This window comes from Ictalurus furcatus, chromosome 20, assembly GCF_023375685.1.
Source record: "Ictalurus furcatus strain D&B chromosome 20, Billie_1.0, whole genome shotgun sequence".
Taxonomy (NCBI): Eukaryota; Metazoa; Chordata; class Actinopteri; order Siluriformes; family Ictaluridae; genus Ictalurus; species Ictalurus furcatus.
Genome location: NC_071274.1, coordinates 17,989,375 through 18,009,458, shown reverse-complemented (window position 1 = coordinate 18,009,458; position 20,084 = coordinate 17,989,375). Strand labels below are relative to the sequence as shown.

Genomic DNA, 20,084 nt, shown 5'->3' with positions numbered 1-20,084 from the left:
CATTTTAAACAACAGAATTCTGGAAAAACACCTAAAAATACTGCAATTCATTGAGAAGAAAGCAATAAGGCCTAGAAAGGTTTACAGTCAAGGAAAAGTTGGGCAAAAATTCTTCTTCTTAATAATAATAATAATAATAATAATAATAATAATAATAATAATGCACTTCATAATTATGGAGTTGTATGTTTTAGTTATATTTGGACAGTTTTTTGTTGAGTCTGTATGGACTTGGAATACCTGGAATAATTTCCCCTTTGTATATAACGAAAATATTTCTCCATTTCATGGACAATCACTACAGATACTGTTTTCAAAAACAGATAGTCGGGTCTGTGTGTGTACATACTTTCCACAAAAATCTTTCTGATCTCTATTGGGCCTGTTTTTCCAGTTGACAGGTAACCAGGTCAGTTTTAATGCTACTTTGAGACGTGTTGATCACAGTCATACATCAGTGTGTGTTATGTTGATGCATTGTTTAAAACTGCTCGCTAACTTAAGTAGTTAGCTACGAGTTAAAATAATGTTTAGACTCTGAAACACTACCCAATACACTGAATACATTCAATAACATAATTACACTCACACCAGCCATATCGGGTTTCTGTCCCCCCCCCCCCCCCCATTTTTTGCTGTCTCAATCGTTTTCTCTTGCTTTTTACCTTAGCACGATGCAGATCTACTCCATACATGGAGAGCTTCTTGGCGTTCTCCAGAAACAGCATCTCCGCCTCAGCTGGAGTCATTCCACTGTAATGAAAGTCAAAAAGAAAGAGAAAGTGTGAGACTACATTGCAAAATATGATCCTTAGCAGACCTTATTTGGGGGGAATCCAGAGCTGAAAATCAGTGATGTTTCTAAAATTATGGAAAGCGAGCTGCCTTTGTCTAGGAGGTTAAGAGGTTGAGAAGATAAATCAGTAGTACAGCTCATTAAACCGATGCAACAGTTAACAGTGAATCTACTGAACACAGTACTCACTTGTGTGTGAGATTTTATAGACTCATGATAAAGCGGTGATGTGTGGATGGAGATGAGAATACAATAAAAGCTTTAGTGTGACTGCGTAAACGGATATTCATCTGCATCCATGTATTCATGAATAAATAAAAGAAGGGCTTATTTTTTTTGAGTTACACAGACACAAAGCTTACACGCTGCTGTGAAAAGATCTGCAGTTTAAACAATCAAAAAGGCTTGGAATGGATCTAGTGCACTCAGTGTTACTGCTTTTTCCTTTGTGGATATATTCTGCTTATATAATTGTAGGCATCTACACTGAATAAATTTAATATTCAAGCATACTGGAATTCTCACACACTATTCAAAGTTGTTTCTTGTATACACTAGTCATCTATTGTCAGTCTCTATTTGAACACATTTACAGGTTTTGTCTACATCGTAGCTGTAGGTCAAGTCGAGATGATTTGCACAATGGAAAGTTCTGCTCACTTGTAGTTGCGATGCAGGTCTATGACCTTTTCCTCCAGCTCTTTGGTCTGGTTGGGAGCGAAGCGGAGGTCGCTGATGTAATCGCTGCCCAGCTCTTCAGGGTCGTAGTCTCCCAGCTCAGACTGGGCGATGTATGAACCCAGGAGAGTGTGAGTGGCAAAGGAGCACGGCAAACGGCCCGACACGACATCGTCTCTCAGCTGAAGGCACAGGTAGTACCTGACCAGGAGAAAGAACTTTCATGATGCCTCGACATACCGCAATTGATTTCTGGGTTGCCGCTATGCAAAAAGATATGTCGTATCACAGTACTTGACATTTTTCATTATACACATCACCACAATATTAGGTTCACTAAGAAAGTGCCAGCAGAATAGCGAGGTCATGTCATGTCACACAAAAATAGAAATAAAAGCAATGGGGATGGGAGGGGATGACATGAACGATGTTTTCCAAATGTCATTTATCTTGATATTATACCACAGCGCTCTTGAACGCGCGAGTACGATCGATGAAAGCATTATAAAGATTTATAACAATCTCCAGTGGCAGGACTTTATAACAATAAGTAGCTGTAACTAACTAAAATTTTCTGACCACTAAAAGTCTTCAGGACAGATGAACTTGCAGTTTCTTGGTAACATTACAAGCTGCCCCGTCTTAGGAACTGAGAGCGAGAGAGAACTACTTTCTCCATCCATCCATCCATCCATCTTCTATACCGCTTATCCTCTTCAGGGTCACAGGGAACCTGGAGCCTATCCCAGGGAGTATTTGGCACGAGGCGGGGTACACCCTGGACAGGGTGCCAATTCATCACAGGGCACACAATCACACACACACTACGGACACGGACTACTAATAATCAACCTACCATGCATGTCTTTGGACTGGGGAAGGAAACCAGAGTACCCGGAGGAAACCCCCACAGCACAGGGAGAACATGCAAACTCTGCACACACAGGGCCACGGTGGAACCATCGAACCCCCGACCCTGGAGGTTTGAGGCGAACGTGCTAACCACTAAGCCACCGTGCGCCCAGAACTACTGTCTATAGCTGCTAAATTGCAAGTGATAACAGGAAGTAACTTGTTTCACAGACATTGCACAACATTAAATGTAACTAAACAGGGGGGGAAATTATGCAGTGTTATTTACTTAATACAACATTTGTAATCGTGGCAAAATGCTGTGTTATAAGATGCATAAAGCACTCTGAAGTGCAGCTATTGGAAACTAATAAACTTTAGGGTGGTGTGACCCTGTCACTGATTCCAGCCCCCCCCCACAATAATTCCCAGCATTCCTTGACATTTTATTCCTTACTTAATATCATTTTGTCTTATTAGATTTACTAAAAACTGACGCATGCTGAACTGGACTCTGGAGAGAATGTGATTACGTGAGCATGTGTGGGTATTTTTCTGTGAAATATCAGAATTCCCATCTCATGCTTCGTTATAAGGTATGCTTCTACTGAAGAGAAACAAGCTATTGTGAAAGCAAAAGCAATCATGGTATGCGACCGTCCATCAACACTTCTAACTACAAGAGAAGTGACTCGGGTGTGAAACGGTTATCATATGAATATTAAATACAGCTGTAGGAGTGAACAGAAGTCTGCTGAATCTTACCGGGTGATATCTTCACACAGCTGAGATGGGTCAGGAGGATAAAACTTCACATTAAACCCAAAATTCCAGGGTCCAGCTAATACATACAGACACACAAACCATTCCCATTGGCATGAGCTTTACAGAATTTGAACTAAGAAGAGAAACAGAAAGTCATGATGTCTAAAACAAACAAAATACAAGAGAGGTGAAGTACTTCTCATTTGTTTCTTCAGTTCTTTCGCAGAGTCCATCCAGTTCTGGGAAGAAACCACGAAAACAGGAAGTAAGATATAGCGATAAAGGGTGACACTCAAAGAAAAACATCTAGGTGATGAGGGCAAGCTCGAAAGCAGTCGGTACCTTCTGATGTTCTGCGTCACGGTACGTCAGGCCAAAGTAGTCCTTCTCCATAAGGTTGAGGTGGTCACACACTTTATCAAACAGGACCTGGCCTTTGGCTTTCTTCTGTTGATGACAATGCAGAACAGAGAGAGTTACTGCTAAAAATGTTAGCGTGGAATGTGATGATTTATTGTGAAACTCAGTTTGTTAGGGTACAATAAGGTGAAGCCATGATCAGGGTGGTTTACTGGGTAAACAAACCCTCTGAGGTTTCAATGACAAAGGCAAACTTCTTTAGACATAACTTCCCACAAATCATTTTTGTACAGGTTTGTAGTGTGCTTGAAAGAAACCTCACACACTGAGGGATAAACTGATTAAGCCAGACACTTAATGTCCTATTAAAAAAAAAAAAAAAAAAAAAAAAATCAGTTCTGCTGTCAAGCTGTCTGAAAATGAAAATTAAATTGAGCCATCCTGCGCTGGAAGCGTAGAACACCCGCAACTGAGCAAGAAACGGATCCTAGATTCTACTTCGTTAAGCTAGTCGTAGAATAAGAGTAATAAGCAGCGCTATGATGGTTTACACATGCTTTAGATTACGCAGCATGTAATTTTGCAAGCTGTAATTTTGGACAGCAGTAGGTGAAGGGCTACGGGGTCCAGGAAAGGAAACCCCAAGACTTGGCTGGTTTGACAGATTACTGCCTGTTCTGTATATACTCACTCTGCCAGACCTCTAACATCACACAATCCTCAACACTGCTTTTCTTATCTTACATTACACCAATTTTTAACTCCGATTCGCCCCCCACAGCATCTAATCATTTGAAGAACATAAGGAAGTGCTGTAAGAATTCAAAAGAACATGGAATTAATACAGTGGCTAGAGATTTATAAGTAAACCGTTTTGATCCTTTCATCATACACCAGTGAACCTTTTGCAGTGTTACTGCTACTGTTGCAGGTAGGTCATCAGTTAATATCTCAACAACTAAGCACAGCACCTAAAACAACAAATCTCTTCCTAAAAAGCCTGACTCTCAAAGCCCTACAAATACACAGTAATCTCAGGTGCTGTAGAGGTGAATGGTTTGCTCCAACAATGCTCCAATGCTCCAAGACACTCGAGTCAACTCACTGACTAATTTCTTAAGTACTCTAAATAAACGTCACCGCACAAGAAACTTTATCGTATCGACAATGATGCACGTTACTCTAGAAGCAATGACGTATTACAGTGAGCGAATTTATATAAACCTTGTACCAAGAACTATTGGCATAGCTGCTGGTATAGAAACTAAATCAACACATTCTGACCAATCAAAATTGAGAATTTAAAAAGTGCCGTTATATAATTAAAGAATAGCATTGCATGATATTTTCGTTTCTCTCATACTGTAGATAGAGCGGTTATTTTAAATGATTTAATATCATTATGATCATTTCTGGTTCTCTTTACTAGTCAAAAGTCCCCTTTAGCCACACCCACTGCGGCATCTCCCGACCCCACCCACCTCCACCGTGCAGGTGTAGTCAGAGCCATCCAATAGGGTGATCCTGCACTGCATGGTGTTTAACGAGTGCGGTCCAGGAAAGCTTGCTGCTTAAAGACTTCTGGGATATGTAGTCCTCCTCGCCACTTTACTGAAAACACAAAATGGTGGACAAATCATTATAAAAATCGTTATATGCAAGCACCTTTCATCCATAATTTCACTATCAAATCAGGCTCAAACTGGATTTAATAAACAGAGTCGTGTCATTTCAGTGGCTGTAGTAATAAAAAGTCCTCCTGCTAAATCCATTTCACTAAAACTTAACATTCGATTACATAAGCAGACATTAAGGAAAATTGTGCTTATTAAGACATTCCAAAAAACACTGCGGTGTTTTGCTTCCACAGTCATTACATCCAGAGTCTGTAATTGAAACATACATTTAAGCTACGGTAAATTAACTTCAACATAAACCCCGAGTCGTTTCAAAGGGATCCCATCGATGCGGGGGGTCAAAATGACAAATTGCCATTCAGCAAATTCATTTTTTTTACAACTCCAGAACTAAAGAAAGTGGCAAAACAAGCGTGAAAAGGTACAGACAACCTGAAATCAATTCTAATAACACAACACTGACATGCTGAATTAATTTAGCTCTATTACTGAGGCTGTGTTGCTTAGAAAAAAAGGCAATAGGGACAGACAGCTTGGAGGAAAGTAGCATTAATCATAATGAACAATTTAATGGTACTGAAAAGAGTAGAGACAGAAGGGAAATCATATTTGCACGGTAATGATCTGTACTCTTATGCCATACAGTCAATTTGAAGATTTTGGGGGAAATGACTTTGAATCAGCTGTAATGAAAGTGTTTTTTCCTGTACTTTATGGAAATAAATGATATTTTTGAAAAGCTTGACAGTTAAATTCACACTGAGATTTATTACTGTCTTAAGTGCTATTCTAGAGCTGTAGTCTATCTTCCTTCAAAAGCCTTTTATATTCTTATGCCAGAAGGCACATCAGCACTAATCTCGTTTTAACCTCAATCTTTTCAGCTACAGAATGGCTGAAAAGCTGGCGGTCTTGAAATATTTGCCAAGTCCTTTGGTGTTGGTTAGGAACATAGATTTGGTGACGGATAGTGTGAGAAACGCCTCTCAAAAACCTCACAAACCGCAGCTGGCTTAAAGTTCGGTTGCATTACATAACTTCCCTATACAAGCCAAGCTGTAACTAAAAACACAACGATACCTGTGAAGAAAATCTAGGCTATCTTTTACATTTACAGTAGTGGGAGGATCAATTAGTTTTGGGAATAAATTTACCACCACCCACTTTCTCTGGTGCTTTTTCTCCCCTTTGTTTAAAGTATGGATATTTTATTTACATTTACTCATTAACCCTCCACTAATCCAGATGAGGGTTAATGGCCTTGCACAAGGACCAAACAGTGGTAGCTTGGCACTACCGGGACTTAAACAATCTTCAGATTAGGGATGTCAATTTACACAAACTCCCAAGATCGATAATTGTTAACCGTAATACCGCAAGATGTGTCTACTGCAGTCGCATATAACCCCCGGCATGACAGGGTGTGAAAATCCTACTCAAAACGCCAGCTTCCTCACCCACATGAAAAGATTTTTTTTTTTTTTACTCTAAATAATAGGCTAGCAGGACTGTAAAAAGAATCGATGAGATTATGATCATTTGATAAAATGACTTAATTAATCATCAAAAATAATGACTAATATACATGTCACCTTCGATGACACTGATAGGCAACATGTCATTTGCAATCATTTTACACAATCGTTTAGTTATTCCTTCTGCCTTTGGAGCTCCAGTTTTTTTTCCTCCCGGCTAAAACGGAAATTATCGTTGGTTGCGTAGTTTCAGATCCTCTCACGGAGGCTGCTGGATGCTCCTTTTTTCCCACCAAATCGTATATCATAGTGCTCGTTGCTGTATTGTATTTTAGAACACAAATCACAATGTTTGCAATTAACATTATCTCCATTTAAACTAAAACGATCCCAGACGTAACTACGGTGTGCTCGCTTCGTTTTTCCTCGGGTGTCTGTCGCACGCACCTCAAAAACTACACGCTCTAATGATGACCTTGCTTAAATTGACCATCGATAAGTTTTATCGATTCATTTATTAACGACGATTAATCAATCGTCGATAAACATTAGCATCCCTGCTTCAGATCAATAGTCCACAGGCCTAACTGCTGAAACACCGCTACAATAATCATTAAAAACTGATCAGTTCAGATGAGCCATCATATAATTAATCTCCGCTTATACAAGGATCCTGAGTGCATAGGTGCCACAATATATATATGTGCGTGTGTGTGTGTGTGTGTGTGTGTGTGTGTGCGCGTGTGTGTGTGTGTGTGGCAGGCTTACCTAGAGCTGTGTACGTGTGACCCGTTTTGTGCCTCCACCTATTGCCCGTAGAGCACTTGATGGACGATGATCTCGGGATGGCTGGAGCTGCTGGTTATGAATGTGATTCTGCCTGGCCACTGAATCCCAGCATGCATCAGCAGTCATGGCAAGTCACACTATAAGAGGGATAGGAAGTCAGATTTAAATTCTTCAAAAAGAACTCCAATAAAATGTTATATATATATATATATATCAACCAATAATTTCTATCTATGAACATGCTAATTAATTTTTTGTACATGCATACATGAAACAGACAAATTTCTAAAATGTCATCGGTCAGTCAGTCACATTACATTAACATCAAATGTTTAAACATGCAAATGAAACTCTGTGGCAAATTTTTTTTCTCAAAAATTTCTCCCTGTAATTTCATACAAAAAAAGAAAATGCATGCCTACAAACACACTACTTTAAGAAGCATACATATATTTCACCAACATAAAATGTTATGTACTTTTAATCTTGCCTTGGTGTCTTCCTGTGAAGATCATGCTAGTTAAAGAAGTTTAAAAACCATGGTGGTAAAAACAGTCTAAAGGTCTAAAACATTGCTAGCAACGGGTGATTTACTTCCAGGTTGAAGGTCAGGCTTTGATCAAGTCGTTAGAGAGCTACAGTGCTGTGATAAAGTATTTCTGCTGTTTTTGTGTATATCTCCTACTAAATCGTTCTAGATCTTCAAACGAAATAAAACATAAAACTAAGGCAACATGAGTAAACACACAATAGTTTTCATTTATTTTATTGAAGCAAAAAAAGTTAGCACCCATGTGAAAAACTAGTTACCCCTTAAACTTAAAATCTGGTTGTGCCACCTTTAGCAGCAACAACTGCAACCAAACGCTTCAGATAACTGGAGATAAGTGTTTCATTAACTTCCAGGACTAGGACTTACTCCTATGCTTTGGATCACTGTCTTGTTGCACGATCCAGCTGTGCTTGAATTTCAACTTACGGACTGAAAACCGGACATTCTCCTTTAGGATTTTCTGGTAGAGGACAGAATTCATGTTTCCCTCAATTATTGCAAGTTGCCCAAGCCCTGAAGCAGCAAAGCATCCCCACACCATCACACTTCCACCACCATGCTTGACCGTAGGTATGATGTTATTTTTGTGGAATTCTGTGTTTGATTTATGCCACATGTAACAGGACTCCTGTCTTCAAAACAGTTCCATTTTCGACTCCTCAGCAGGGATGGGCAATATAGACAATTAATCTAATATACTACTATAAATATAAACTATATATCAATATTTTCTGGTATTTATTGCGATAACGATATCAGTGACTATAAATATAGTACCATTCACCACTGTTTTTGGCTACAAGTGACAGCTGCATGCCGTCTTATGAGCCTCAGAAACACAAAACTGATCTAAAAGTAAAACTGATTTTCTGTAACCAAACCAGTTCTAGATTGTACAGGTAGCTCCTCGTTTAGCGAGAAACCCCTCCTCAGCTTCACCACTGCCTTCCGCCATACTTGTTTTCGCTCTGCACGTGAGCTACGAATTTGTCGCACACCGTCATACGTCAGTCATCAACTAGGCTTTATCGTTATTATCGCGGGAAGACTAATTCTTATTGTGGAGAGAATTTCTACCACTATACTGCAAACGAAAAGATATCACCCATCCCTACTGATCAGTCCACAGAACATTCTCAGAAAAGGTGTGTTTTGGCAAAATTCAGACGAGTGTTAATGTTCTTCTGGGTTATCAGTGGTTTTCGCCTTGCCACTCTTCCACGACAGCCATTTTTGCCCAGTGTCTTTCTGGTAGCGGAGTCATGAACAGTGAACTTTATTGATGCAAGAGAGGCCTGTATGTTCTTTGACGTTGTCCTTGGCTCTTTTGTGACTTCCTGGATGAGTCGTTACTGTGCTCTTGGAGGAATATTGGAAGGTCGGCCACTTCTGGGAAGGTTCACGACTGTGCAGAGTTTTTCCAGTTGGAGATAATGGCTCTCACTGTGGTTCTTTGGAGTCCCAGAGCCTTCAAAATAGCTTTGTAACCCTTCCCAGACTGATGTATTTCAATCACCTTCTTCCTCATCATTTCTGGAATTTCTCTAAATTTTTGCACAGGCTGTTACAGGGTAAGACCTTTTAACCAACTTCATGCTGTTGAAAAAGTTCTATTTAAGTGTTGATTTGATTGAACAGGGTTTGCAGTAATCAAGCCTGGTTGTGCCAATCCATCTATAAAACTGCATTACACCCCATTATGAATGCAGTTTTATAGATTTGGGGAATTAGTAACTACAGGGGCAAATACATTTTCACACAGGCCCAGTTGGTATTGTAAAAGTTTCCCCATGTGAAAAGGTTTTCCCGTGCCGCCTTTTATTGATCTAACTCAAAATACTTTTTATGATCCTGTGCCTTTTGGAGACACTAGCGTCTTAGAGTATCATCGAATCAGCTTTCTTTCCTGAAACACCAAGGCTGTGTCCGAAATCGTGTATTGTGACAGTACCTACTGCTCCGACATTGATACAGTACATACTAATCAGTACGTGTGTAGTATCAATACAATCCGGACATACTACATACGCCATGCCGGTACTGTCATGTGACCTACAACTTTATTTAAAAAAAAAAAAAAAAATGGCGAAAGGCCGCAAACACGAGAATCTGTGAAAACGATGATGTCATGCGCACGCGTATTGATACGTCTCCAGCAAAGTGTAGATTTACTGCAGCTCTACTACGACCAGCAGAGACAAATCCGTTACATATGGCACATTATTAACCCACATCTATGCCGACGAAGGGTATTCAAAATCTTATAATTATCTTTGTAATTGTCTGTTTTGGAGTGTATCTGTATCCTTTTATTGCTAATAACATATAGAACGCAGACTGACTGCCAGTGTCTCACTGTTTGATTTGTATTTGCAGATTTTGTTCCATTTTGGTACAGCAATGGTCAATTATTAGTACTTAAACATGCACTATTAGGATTTTATTCAGTATTTAAAAACGAACGAGCTTTGTTAACAGAATTCTGACCTGGAGAACACGAAAAGCTAAAAGATGAGGTTGAGGACCTCCACTTCCACAAAAAAGAGAAACCTTTATTCACATTTCATGCATATTAAATTATATGACATTAGGGACGTCTCAGCGTTTATTAACCAAGAAAAATAAGCAGAATCTGTGCTTCACGAGCGTGAGTTTTCACAATTCCTTATGACAATGAATCATTTTCCAAGTCTAGCTATTGAGATTATAAGTAACTGGAAACAGAACATTTTTGTACTCCATGTAGACCATAAACTATTGAAATATTTTGAGAAATATAAACCTTATTGCGCTTTTTTTAGCCAGAAAAACCGCAGCTCCTCCGTTTACTTCCATTTGTTTATAGGGCAGTCTCGCCCGGATGGAACAATATGGCGGACATGTTGACGTGAACACTTATGTGCACAGGTGTGTAGTGTTTCTTTACAAAATGACACCGCCACCTACAGGCCTGGCATGTATAATACAGCGTTTTTAGGCGTTTTCGCGGATCCGTGTGAACGGGGATCGTTTTGACAGCGTTGTCGTCTGGACACAAAACTTTTCAAAAACGCAAAAATCCTTTTTAGTACATCGTTGTCGTGTAAACGTACCCTTAGTCGGAGTAGCACACAAGGCACAATGCAGATTTTCCTGTTACACAGGAACACATTCGTGTCGGACGTGCAAACAAAGCCAGGCTAACAAATAAAGCACTTTTACGCTTCAAATCTCGGGGAGAATGAAAACCGCATTCTAAACACTGGCAAATGTTTACACGAGCCGAGGTTCAATTAAAGTGAAACTATTCATGCTGGAACAGACATCTCGCTAACCAAACACTTCAACAAACACGTCCATTTACACCGAGGAACACTAACAGCAGTTACGCACACAGTGGAGACTCTGAGGCCAGAAGGAAAATGCAGAGGGAATAATTCCCATTTCTGTCTCTCTCTCCCCAAATCACTCCTCTCGCTCATACATACAGAGCTCTATTTTTAGCGGTGTTTACACATGAGTCTGTGTGTTCAGGGCATCTCACTGGCACATGTGTAGTCAGGACAGGATCTCAGAGCTCCTAGAAAATGTCAGAGCTCAAGGATTCCAGGATCGCAGTGGGAATGTCAACACCAGGCCAAGGTATGCAACAAAATAGTCCCTACTGGGTTAAAGGGCATATCATAAACCTTAAAATGACCTCAGAAATGAATCGACCCATTTCTCTTCCTAGTGTAGCACACACAAAGTCATGTGTAATTAAAAACGAGCACTTAAAACATATTTACATGTTGTGTTTTATACAAACATGTTGGCTAATAGTGTCAAATGACACCACAGAACAGTTATATAAAAAAAAAAAAAAAAAAAAAAAAAAACTTTTACAATTTGACGAAAGGTGTTATATTCTCAAACGTGATCGTCAGAAGGTGCGGATTCATTTTCATTCTCTACAGCAGACTATAAATCTTTACGACGGAGGATTTCCCGGCTTCTCAGTAACACGATGAGACAAAAAGAGGGGCTGGGAAGAAAATGACTCTACGACTATAATGTAAGGGATAACGAGAGCTAACTTGTCACGTGGACGTTGCACAACAGTTAACGTAACTATAAAAACAGAAAACGTACATGACCATCTTTAATAAATAAATATTGGAATCGTTGGCAAATTGCTGTGGTATACGAAGAAGAGAACACTTCAGGATGGGATGTTGTTGAAAAATAATCACCTTTGGGGTGATGACAGTAACTCCACCATGTGTGGATTGCATTACACCACCACATTATTCATCATTTTCCCATAAGAGCACTCTCTATCGTGTTTTATTCCTTACATAATTGGTTAGATATTAATATAATCTGAAATTCAGCCTGCATTTCAATAAAACAGGTTTATTAAAAAGACGGGTTTATTACTCGTAAAGAGTAGGGGTATAACACTGGTGTCCTGGCGAAATTCCTTATCTATTGGCCCTTATCTACCATGGACCCCTAATAATCTCCATCACTGAATTGTCTACATCACTCTCTCCTCTCAACTAATAGCTGATGTGTGGTGGCGTTCTGGCGCACTATGGTTGCCGTCGCATCATCCAGGTGGATGGTACACTCTGGAGGTGGTTGAGGAGATTTTTATGAACTTTTATGAACAACATTGACTTCTCTCCGTCGGTGTGTGTTCTTTTGGCAGCACTCAACATAGCGCGAGTTTATCTGCTTCGTATACACAAATCGAAACAAATATTTTGTTAGAGCCTGCATTCTGTATAAAAGTTCGTACACAAATGAAGCAGATCTGTGTGCAAATAAGCACCGTTGACAAACGAGTGCCACGGTCTGTCAGGACTTTTTCCTCCCTAATTTACTCGTGGCCAATTCCTACCCACCAGTTCAGTCTCTGAACTGGGGAGGGTGTAATCTATTACATGCTTCCTCCAATACTTGTGAAGCCAGACGTCCTCATCTTTTCAAACTGCTCATCCGGCATCACAGAGGAAAGCGCTATTCCTCATCTTTCCGTATGCGCGAGCTCTCAGACGCCCGTGACTGACTATTCTCGCTGTGATTGACGAGGTAGGGAGAGTATGCCATCCCTCCCACCCAGAAAGCAAGGCCAATTTTGCTCTCTTGGACTCCTAGCCACAGATGACTGTCATCGTCAGGATTTGAACTCGATCTCCAGACGATAGCTTGAACGCTTTTCACTCAGGTGCCCTGTCAAGACGATTTCAAGCACTGTATCTCAAGTGACCACTGAAAAACTGAGGCCCCTCGTTCTTCATCTGGCTTCAGAGTATTAAACCATCAGTAATGCAGTCATCCAAGTGGAAAAGAGCTAGAAGAGTCTGAGCAAATCCTAAATAGGTCAGCGTGAACCACAGGGCAGAAAAACATGGCACCGAGTTTGCTCTTCCTGTTTAATACTAGCGTGAGGGAGAGAAAGAAAATGATGAGTGAGGGAATCAGTGCACACTGGAAAGGACTTGTATGAACACGAGGATATAAACCTACCCAACTTTATAATACAATTTCAACCAGTCTACGTTTTTATGAATAAAAAAAATAATGCAAACATGCCCTCATCCCATCTCCTGTCTTCACAACCCCCCCCGCCCTTCCTGACTTTACAATAACGGAGCACCCACGCTAGTTACCAGAGAAACACCATGTTGTTATAGTAACCCACGGTTTCGCACTGAATCCCATCCATCCTTAATGAATCAGATTTTTAAAAATAGTTGACCATAACAACTAATACTTTTTTGACACCATATTCCTACAAACAAAAGAACAATGAATAAATAAGATTAAAAGATGAAAGACATCCTGCTCTAAACATCCTGCAAACGTCTAATCATCTAAACATCCTGCAAACGATGCCTGAAATCTTTTTATCCATTAGCTCATTGAAGAGTGACGATCACTCCTGGCAGAAGGCTGCTGGCTGCTGAATCAGCGCTAATTGGCATCGTGTCCCTGGGACCAATTCGACACTGAAACATCTGTCAGAGCTACTGTGGCAATTTCATGCCAGTTTGTCATGGAAGCCACAATGCTAAAATAACGTCGGTGTGGATCATAGTGTAGCGATAGGGAGGGAGGGAGGGAGGGAGGGAGTTTTGGGAGGCCAGAAAGCATTTGCATGCTTTCCAGGCACATCTGGAAGAAAGTGTGTGTGCACGTGTCCTCCAAAATTAGTGAGGTGTCACAAGATCCATTTACGGATCTGCAGCTCCACCAATCCTAAAACACTCAGCCTTACAAACACAGCAAATAAAATTCAAACATTACAATTAAAAATCTATTGATATAATGGAGATTAATTTTTTTTTTTTTTAGTTTTTATTTTATTTGCCCCAACAACTTTCCATAAAACAAACAAATAAATAAATAAATAAATAAATCTGGCTAAATTTCTGGAACATTCAGTTTCATTACTGAAACGTGCTACTTGTACTTTAATTCTTTAGACATTCAGGAAAGTTTTAAAGTGCTGAGTCGGATTCTTCCTACTAAAGTTTACCATTAAGCATCAAATAAATCCAAACACTTTAGTCTGACCAACACCAAAAATAATTACGGTTCAAAATTAGCTGTAGGTTTCAGTAATGAGGGAAATATTAATTTTTATATTTACCTAAATTAACAACGTTTTATAGCATTTACTAAATGTGTTTATTATGTTTTAACAATAAAACAACCACCTTTACTATTTTTGATCCTACAATTGTAAGCAGTGATGCTCTAGAACATGTCCGTAAAAATATCGGAAAATGATTAAGTCCTCATAATAAAACGGACCATAATTTCGTGAACCGAACCACATTTTAAAAAGTCTGCTCTGAATCAAATCGCCATTTCACGAGAATTACGCGCGTATGTGTTTGGAATCCGAGTCTCGGATGTTGTAAATGACGAGAGAGAGTCAATCTTTGTATGGGCTCATTCAAACTTGTAAAGCACGGGAACAGAAGAGAGACAAAGTTGCTCGTTTATCCCCCGGCTTCTCATTCAACATGAACGCTCATTCGTCTGAATAGCGGCCATGTACGCGAAGTCAAAAGGTTGTGTGGCTGTTGCAGAGAAATGTCATCCAGCTACACAAAAATGGCAACTATTTATGTTGCCCAGGGGCAGGCACAGAAAGACATGTTACACAATGCCTGAGCTGTTACGTGTGTGTGTGTGTGTGTGTGTGTGTGTGTGTGTGTGTGTGTGTGTGTGTGTGCACAGAACTATTGGCCTGATACATAGGACAATACCAAACTTATAAACTGGCAACTTGCAGCATAAATCACTAATATTTATGCTTTAACTTTACCAATAGAAATACAGTTTGAACATGAACACAAAAATGTTTCTTATGGCCGTCTACTACCAATGTCACAAAACCCATCTCTCCTGTATCCCAGATTCTTCACTCTCCTTTCAACCAGATTAACCACTGTACAGTCGCATTAGCCATCAGGCAATCACGCCGTACTCCTTACTGCCATCTGAACATGTGCGACCTCTGACACTGAGCTGGATAAAGAGGCTCACCGCAAGCCATCTGATCCACAACCACAAACGAGCAAGTGAGCTGTGTAAAGCGTTAGTGAAATAAATCGATATATATGAGAGCGACACACCAATTCAAAATTGCATCCCAGGAAGGAGACAACACTGATATTGAAACGGTTTTTTATTATTTTCATAGCGATGTACTACTTTCCCGTGGATGTGTGTCTTTCTCTCTCGCCATCCACCCGACTCCAAGGGAAAAATATATGCTGTTCATTTTAGAATACATTTCATTTATCAAGATGCCGTCCTACAAAAGAGCAAGTGAATCATACCCTATTGCTGATCTCCTTTCACCATTAGGGATGTTGATTGAAAACACAGATCTTCTACATGAACACAAAATGCAACATGTCTTTGATCAGCCACTGCTATGCTGTGAATAGAGCATGAGGGTTAAAGAAACAGCCCGTGTGTACACACAATTAGAGACGTACCTATCTGATACCCCAAGTTAGTGAAAAAAAAGAAAGAAAAAAAAGAAGAAGAAGGAAAAAAAAAAGTCGTCGATACTAGATTGAATCCCTGAACTGGTTTCGGATCGGAATTTCCCATTTCCGATCTAATCTACTGCCCATGTGTGGTGTTGACAGACGGCATTAAGTCTGCACAGGAACATCAGACACAAATCTTGCTCGTGCATGCCGTCATCACGTCTTTGATCTTCTGCGTAAATCCGGCCAAATTCTTAGGGCGCGAGCATGTGATATTCTCATTGCGCCACTGCAACTCAAGACAGTCGATGACAACGTGTTGGTTTTTTTGGTTAAAATTTTAGATGCCACGACACTCGTCTAAAAGCCACCAATTAGAGGATTACGCAAAAAGCTAAATAAATCACAAAACGGCTATGAAAACGGTAACGGCAATGACAAATCATAAACTAAACGTCCTAATGGACAGAAAATTAAATCCTTTATTACTTCAGTCTCACTTTAAACGACGTTTCTATTTATGAGACGCCATTTAATCGCAGGTCTATCGTTAGAGGATCGTTGCTGTATAATGGGACATGTAGAACACGCGTCTGAGAACGTTTGAACGCGATCATCTTGTACAGTGAGACAAGTCATAATCTCTTCAAGACTGCTGAAATGGCAGAGTGAAAAACCAGCTAAACGTGGTACGAGAAGCTTGCAGAGACCTGACGTGGTTACTGCAAGGATGCCAGCACTGGATCAGTATTGGGTACCGGTATTGGTGTCTAATAGGACGTTCTAATCTAATAGGTAACAAATTAATGAGATCAGAAAACGCGTTCAGCGTTAAAATATATGAAGCAGCATGGATGTGAAGTGCGCATGCGCAGAAACATCTGGACCGTTAATAATAACGGGGAATACCTCCAAAACCGCATACTACCTTACTACATAGTATTCGAAATACAACATCACAGTAACCAATAGTGACCTGCTATTCTATTCTCGCGCACTGTTTAGTACACTAGTACGCAACTTGGCACGTGACCAATACAATGTGCGCGTGAGTTTATCTATACTGCATTAATAAAGCACAGAATGAACAGTTAAACACTGAGCTCCAGTGTACCACATAACAGAGACTTGTTTATGCACAAGGCTGTCTAACAGCACACAAAATGACCGAAATTTACTGGATATTTCAGATACTTCCGAATGCGCTTTCTAATAAACAACAACCAAGAAATAAACACCAACAAACCGGAAAAGATTAAGCTAGCGTAGCTCTACGTTTGGACGAAAACAAGCCACAACATGCTAATACGGGTTACCGCAACACACTCACACACACTCTCAAGAGAGCACACTTCCAACACACCGCGGTCTAGTAACGGTAAATGTTGACATTACCGGAAATTCGGTGTCCTTTCCACCGTTCTCCGGTCACAGAGCCACGACCAGCGACGCGGTTTAGATTCACTGAGTCCCACTTAACATCCGCGCACGAGCTGGTTGTGGGGCTGGAGTACGCGCGATGTAGCGTAGTGACGCAGATACTGCAGCCAATCACAGCGCGCCAATTCAACGTCAGACGCGCCGCGGGAAAAGAACGCGGAAGCGCGAAATCCCCAAGCGTGCGCGCGTATGCGTGCAGGATTAAACTATCGTGTTAGTTGAACCATACAGATCCCACGAGTTCTTGAACAGAATGGAGGATCAGCTTAATACCATACACAACATGAGTTAAGGAAAAAGCGCTGATGTCAAATCTTCTCTCTCCTTCACCCCCCCCCCCCCCCCCGTGATTCCCAAAATATTAAGAACAGACAATGCATGCGCCAGCTGTTTCCCAACCCTGGTCCTGGATTACCCCTTTTCCTGCACACTTTAGTGTTTTCTCTGCTCCCAACACACCTGATTTAGACCAACAAGCTAATAAACAGTCCTTCCTAAAGTCGAAGTGTGTGTGTGTGTGTGTGTGTTAAAGCAGAGAAAAGACTAGAATGTGTACAGTACAGTACTCCAGGAACAGGGTTAATGCTACAAGTCTTTGAGAGTTATGCATGTCAGGGTTTCCGGATCTGCTTGCCAACATCAACCAACGCAAGATCCAGCCCAACCCCAAAAACTCAACTCTATACGCTGCTTTTGAAGTCTAAGATCATGACAATCCTTGCCAAATATATTGCAATTTTTAAATTTAATGAAGCAGTATTTTTAAAAAAAAAAAAAAACGAACCTGCTTCCCTAAATGGCTCTTTTATCACTGGACTTGTATTATTACTCATAGTCAAACAAATGTTTCATTCTTGCTAATCCTGAAACACACTAGAAAGAAGAGAGAGAGAGAGAGAGAGAGAGAGAGAGAGAGAAAGAAAACAACCATTCCTGGCAACACTAACCTCCATTGCAAGGTTGTCTGTGGAGTGGTAGCATGGAGAAGTAATTATTTATTTATTAATTACAATTTCTGATTTGTAATATAATGTTTCTATAATATTATACTTAACACGGAACACATTTTCCTATAAATGTTAGTAGCCTTGGTAGAGAGGCTTCCCCCCGCCTCCCTTTTTGTTTTTGGATGAATCACCCTATATTACTACTGTTCCACCACTGAAAATAATTTAGAATTGTTCTTGACAGTATAGAGTCCATAAACCCACTCAGGTTACATGTTCAGTTTAGCGACATGCCTGCCCCCACCTTTCTAAATACATCACTCAAGAGACACTGCATGTGTGACATTCACTAACTTTAACCATGCTTTGAGTCATTTCCAAATCACACACTGAAACACAATGCTAAACTCAAATACAAATATAAATCCAGGTTTGGATGTTCTTTGAGGATTAGTGGATTTTAAAATCTAAAATAAAAAAATAAAAAAAATGCTTAACGTAATGTGGAAACGTCTTTGGTGAAGTGAAACCTCCTGTTACTGCAGTAATTCCTAAATGCACAGCTCAGCTATTTTAAGAGAAGTTAAAGTTGTAACAGACAACAAACGGACGTTTGGCCAGAGGCGTCATTACAGGCAAAGTTGTATGATCAGTTTTTAATCTACTGTGCCTTGTCAAAACAGATTTGGAAGATGTGGCTAAACAATCCACAATGTACAGTAATAACAGCCTATGGAACACCACTGTTATTGTAAGAGTGAGAGAGTAAAGACATGATGCAAGCACTCCTTCATACAGTGACTGCTATGATCAGTGATAGAAAGAAGGACCTTTCCTCTTCTTCTCTTCCACATCTACAGATTTTCTGTACTCAATCCTTCTCAATAATTAGCTTTGTAACGTATTACTGCAATGATTCCTATTTCACAGATGGAAACAAATGATAGCGCTAATGTTTTGGCCAAAAGATATTAATTAATATCTAATTAACAGCTAATAATTAGTTAATACTGAGGTCCATATCATCATCATCATCATCTGTATCTGGAAATATCACTAGATACTCAATTTCCCAGCAAGACCTCTCCTTAATTCATAATGCAGGGTGTTCCAAAAGTCTCCATGCAGACAGGAAATGAACACTTTATCAGAATATCTTCCAGAATTTTTTATACTTGGTTATACATGGCTTCTGCAGGTTTCAACAAGTCTAAGACCATTATGAATGCAATTTAAGACCCATTTCATGTGCTTACTGGCAAACAAATTATGACAGATATGAAAGAAAATGGGAAACCCTGGTTAGCCCACACACCACACTGTGACAGACTGGGTGTGCTCTGATAAATTCTTCCTGGCTGCACAGTTTGCACGAGTGATTATTGGTTCCTTTTTAAAATCAATACCAATTTTTCCCGAAAACACATTTAAAAGCGAGACTGAACTTTAGAACTTTATCGAAGTAACATTAACTATATAATCAAAACAGTTTTTAAGACCTATCAAAATCATATTTAAGACATTTTAAGGCCTAAAATTTGTTTTAGACTTTTTAAGGACCAATGGACATCCTGTTATAAAAAAATTTTCACAGGGTATCCTCACTTTTTTTTTTTTTTCCAAGAATGTATTGAAATCATTTTCATGGCTGGATTGGGATGGACTTTAACAGGAAACATGGCAAGCACATCACACACACACACACACACACACACACACACACACACACACACACGACACGGTTGCCAAGCTTATTAACAAATTCAAAAAGACTGGAAGTGTTGCGGACCAACCGAGAAGTGGACGTCCATGA

At 39.9% G+C, this 20,084-nt stretch overlaps 1 protein-coding gene across 7 annotated transcripts in view; it reads right to left on the bottom strand.

Moving 5' to 3' along the window:
- epb41l3b (erythrocyte membrane protein band 4.1-like 3b) overlaps positions 1 to 20,084 on the bottom strand; it is a 44,974-nt gene that overhangs the window by 17,403 nt on the left and 7,487 nt on the right. For 2 of the 7 annotated variants that reach the window (XM_053651811.1, XM_053651808.1), the window contains exons 2-8: positions 7,332 to 7,450; positions 4,933 to 5,062; positions 3,434 to 3,538; positions 3,288 to 3,330; positions 3,092 to 3,167; positions 1,457 to 1,675; positions 666 to 753 (exon numbers count right to left, since the gene is read on the bottom strand). In XM_053651811.1, coding sequence (XP_053507786.1) covers positions 666 to 753; positions 1,457 to 1,675; positions 3,092 to 3,167; positions 3,288 to 3,330; positions 3,434 to 3,538; positions 4,933 to 4,986 — 585 coding nt within the window. In that variant the 5' untranslated portion in view covers positions 4,987 to 5,062; positions 7,332 to 7,450. Of the gene's footprint in view, positions 1 to 665; positions 754 to 1,456; positions 1,676 to 3,091; positions 3,168 to 3,287; positions 3,331 to 3,433; positions 3,539 to 4,932; positions 5,063 to 7,331; positions 7,490 to 17,279; positions 17,627 to 20,084 lie in introns of those variants that run through there. The other 5 variants (XM_053651809.1, XM_053651810.1, XM_053651806.1 and 2 more) reach the window with 4 other exon arrangements.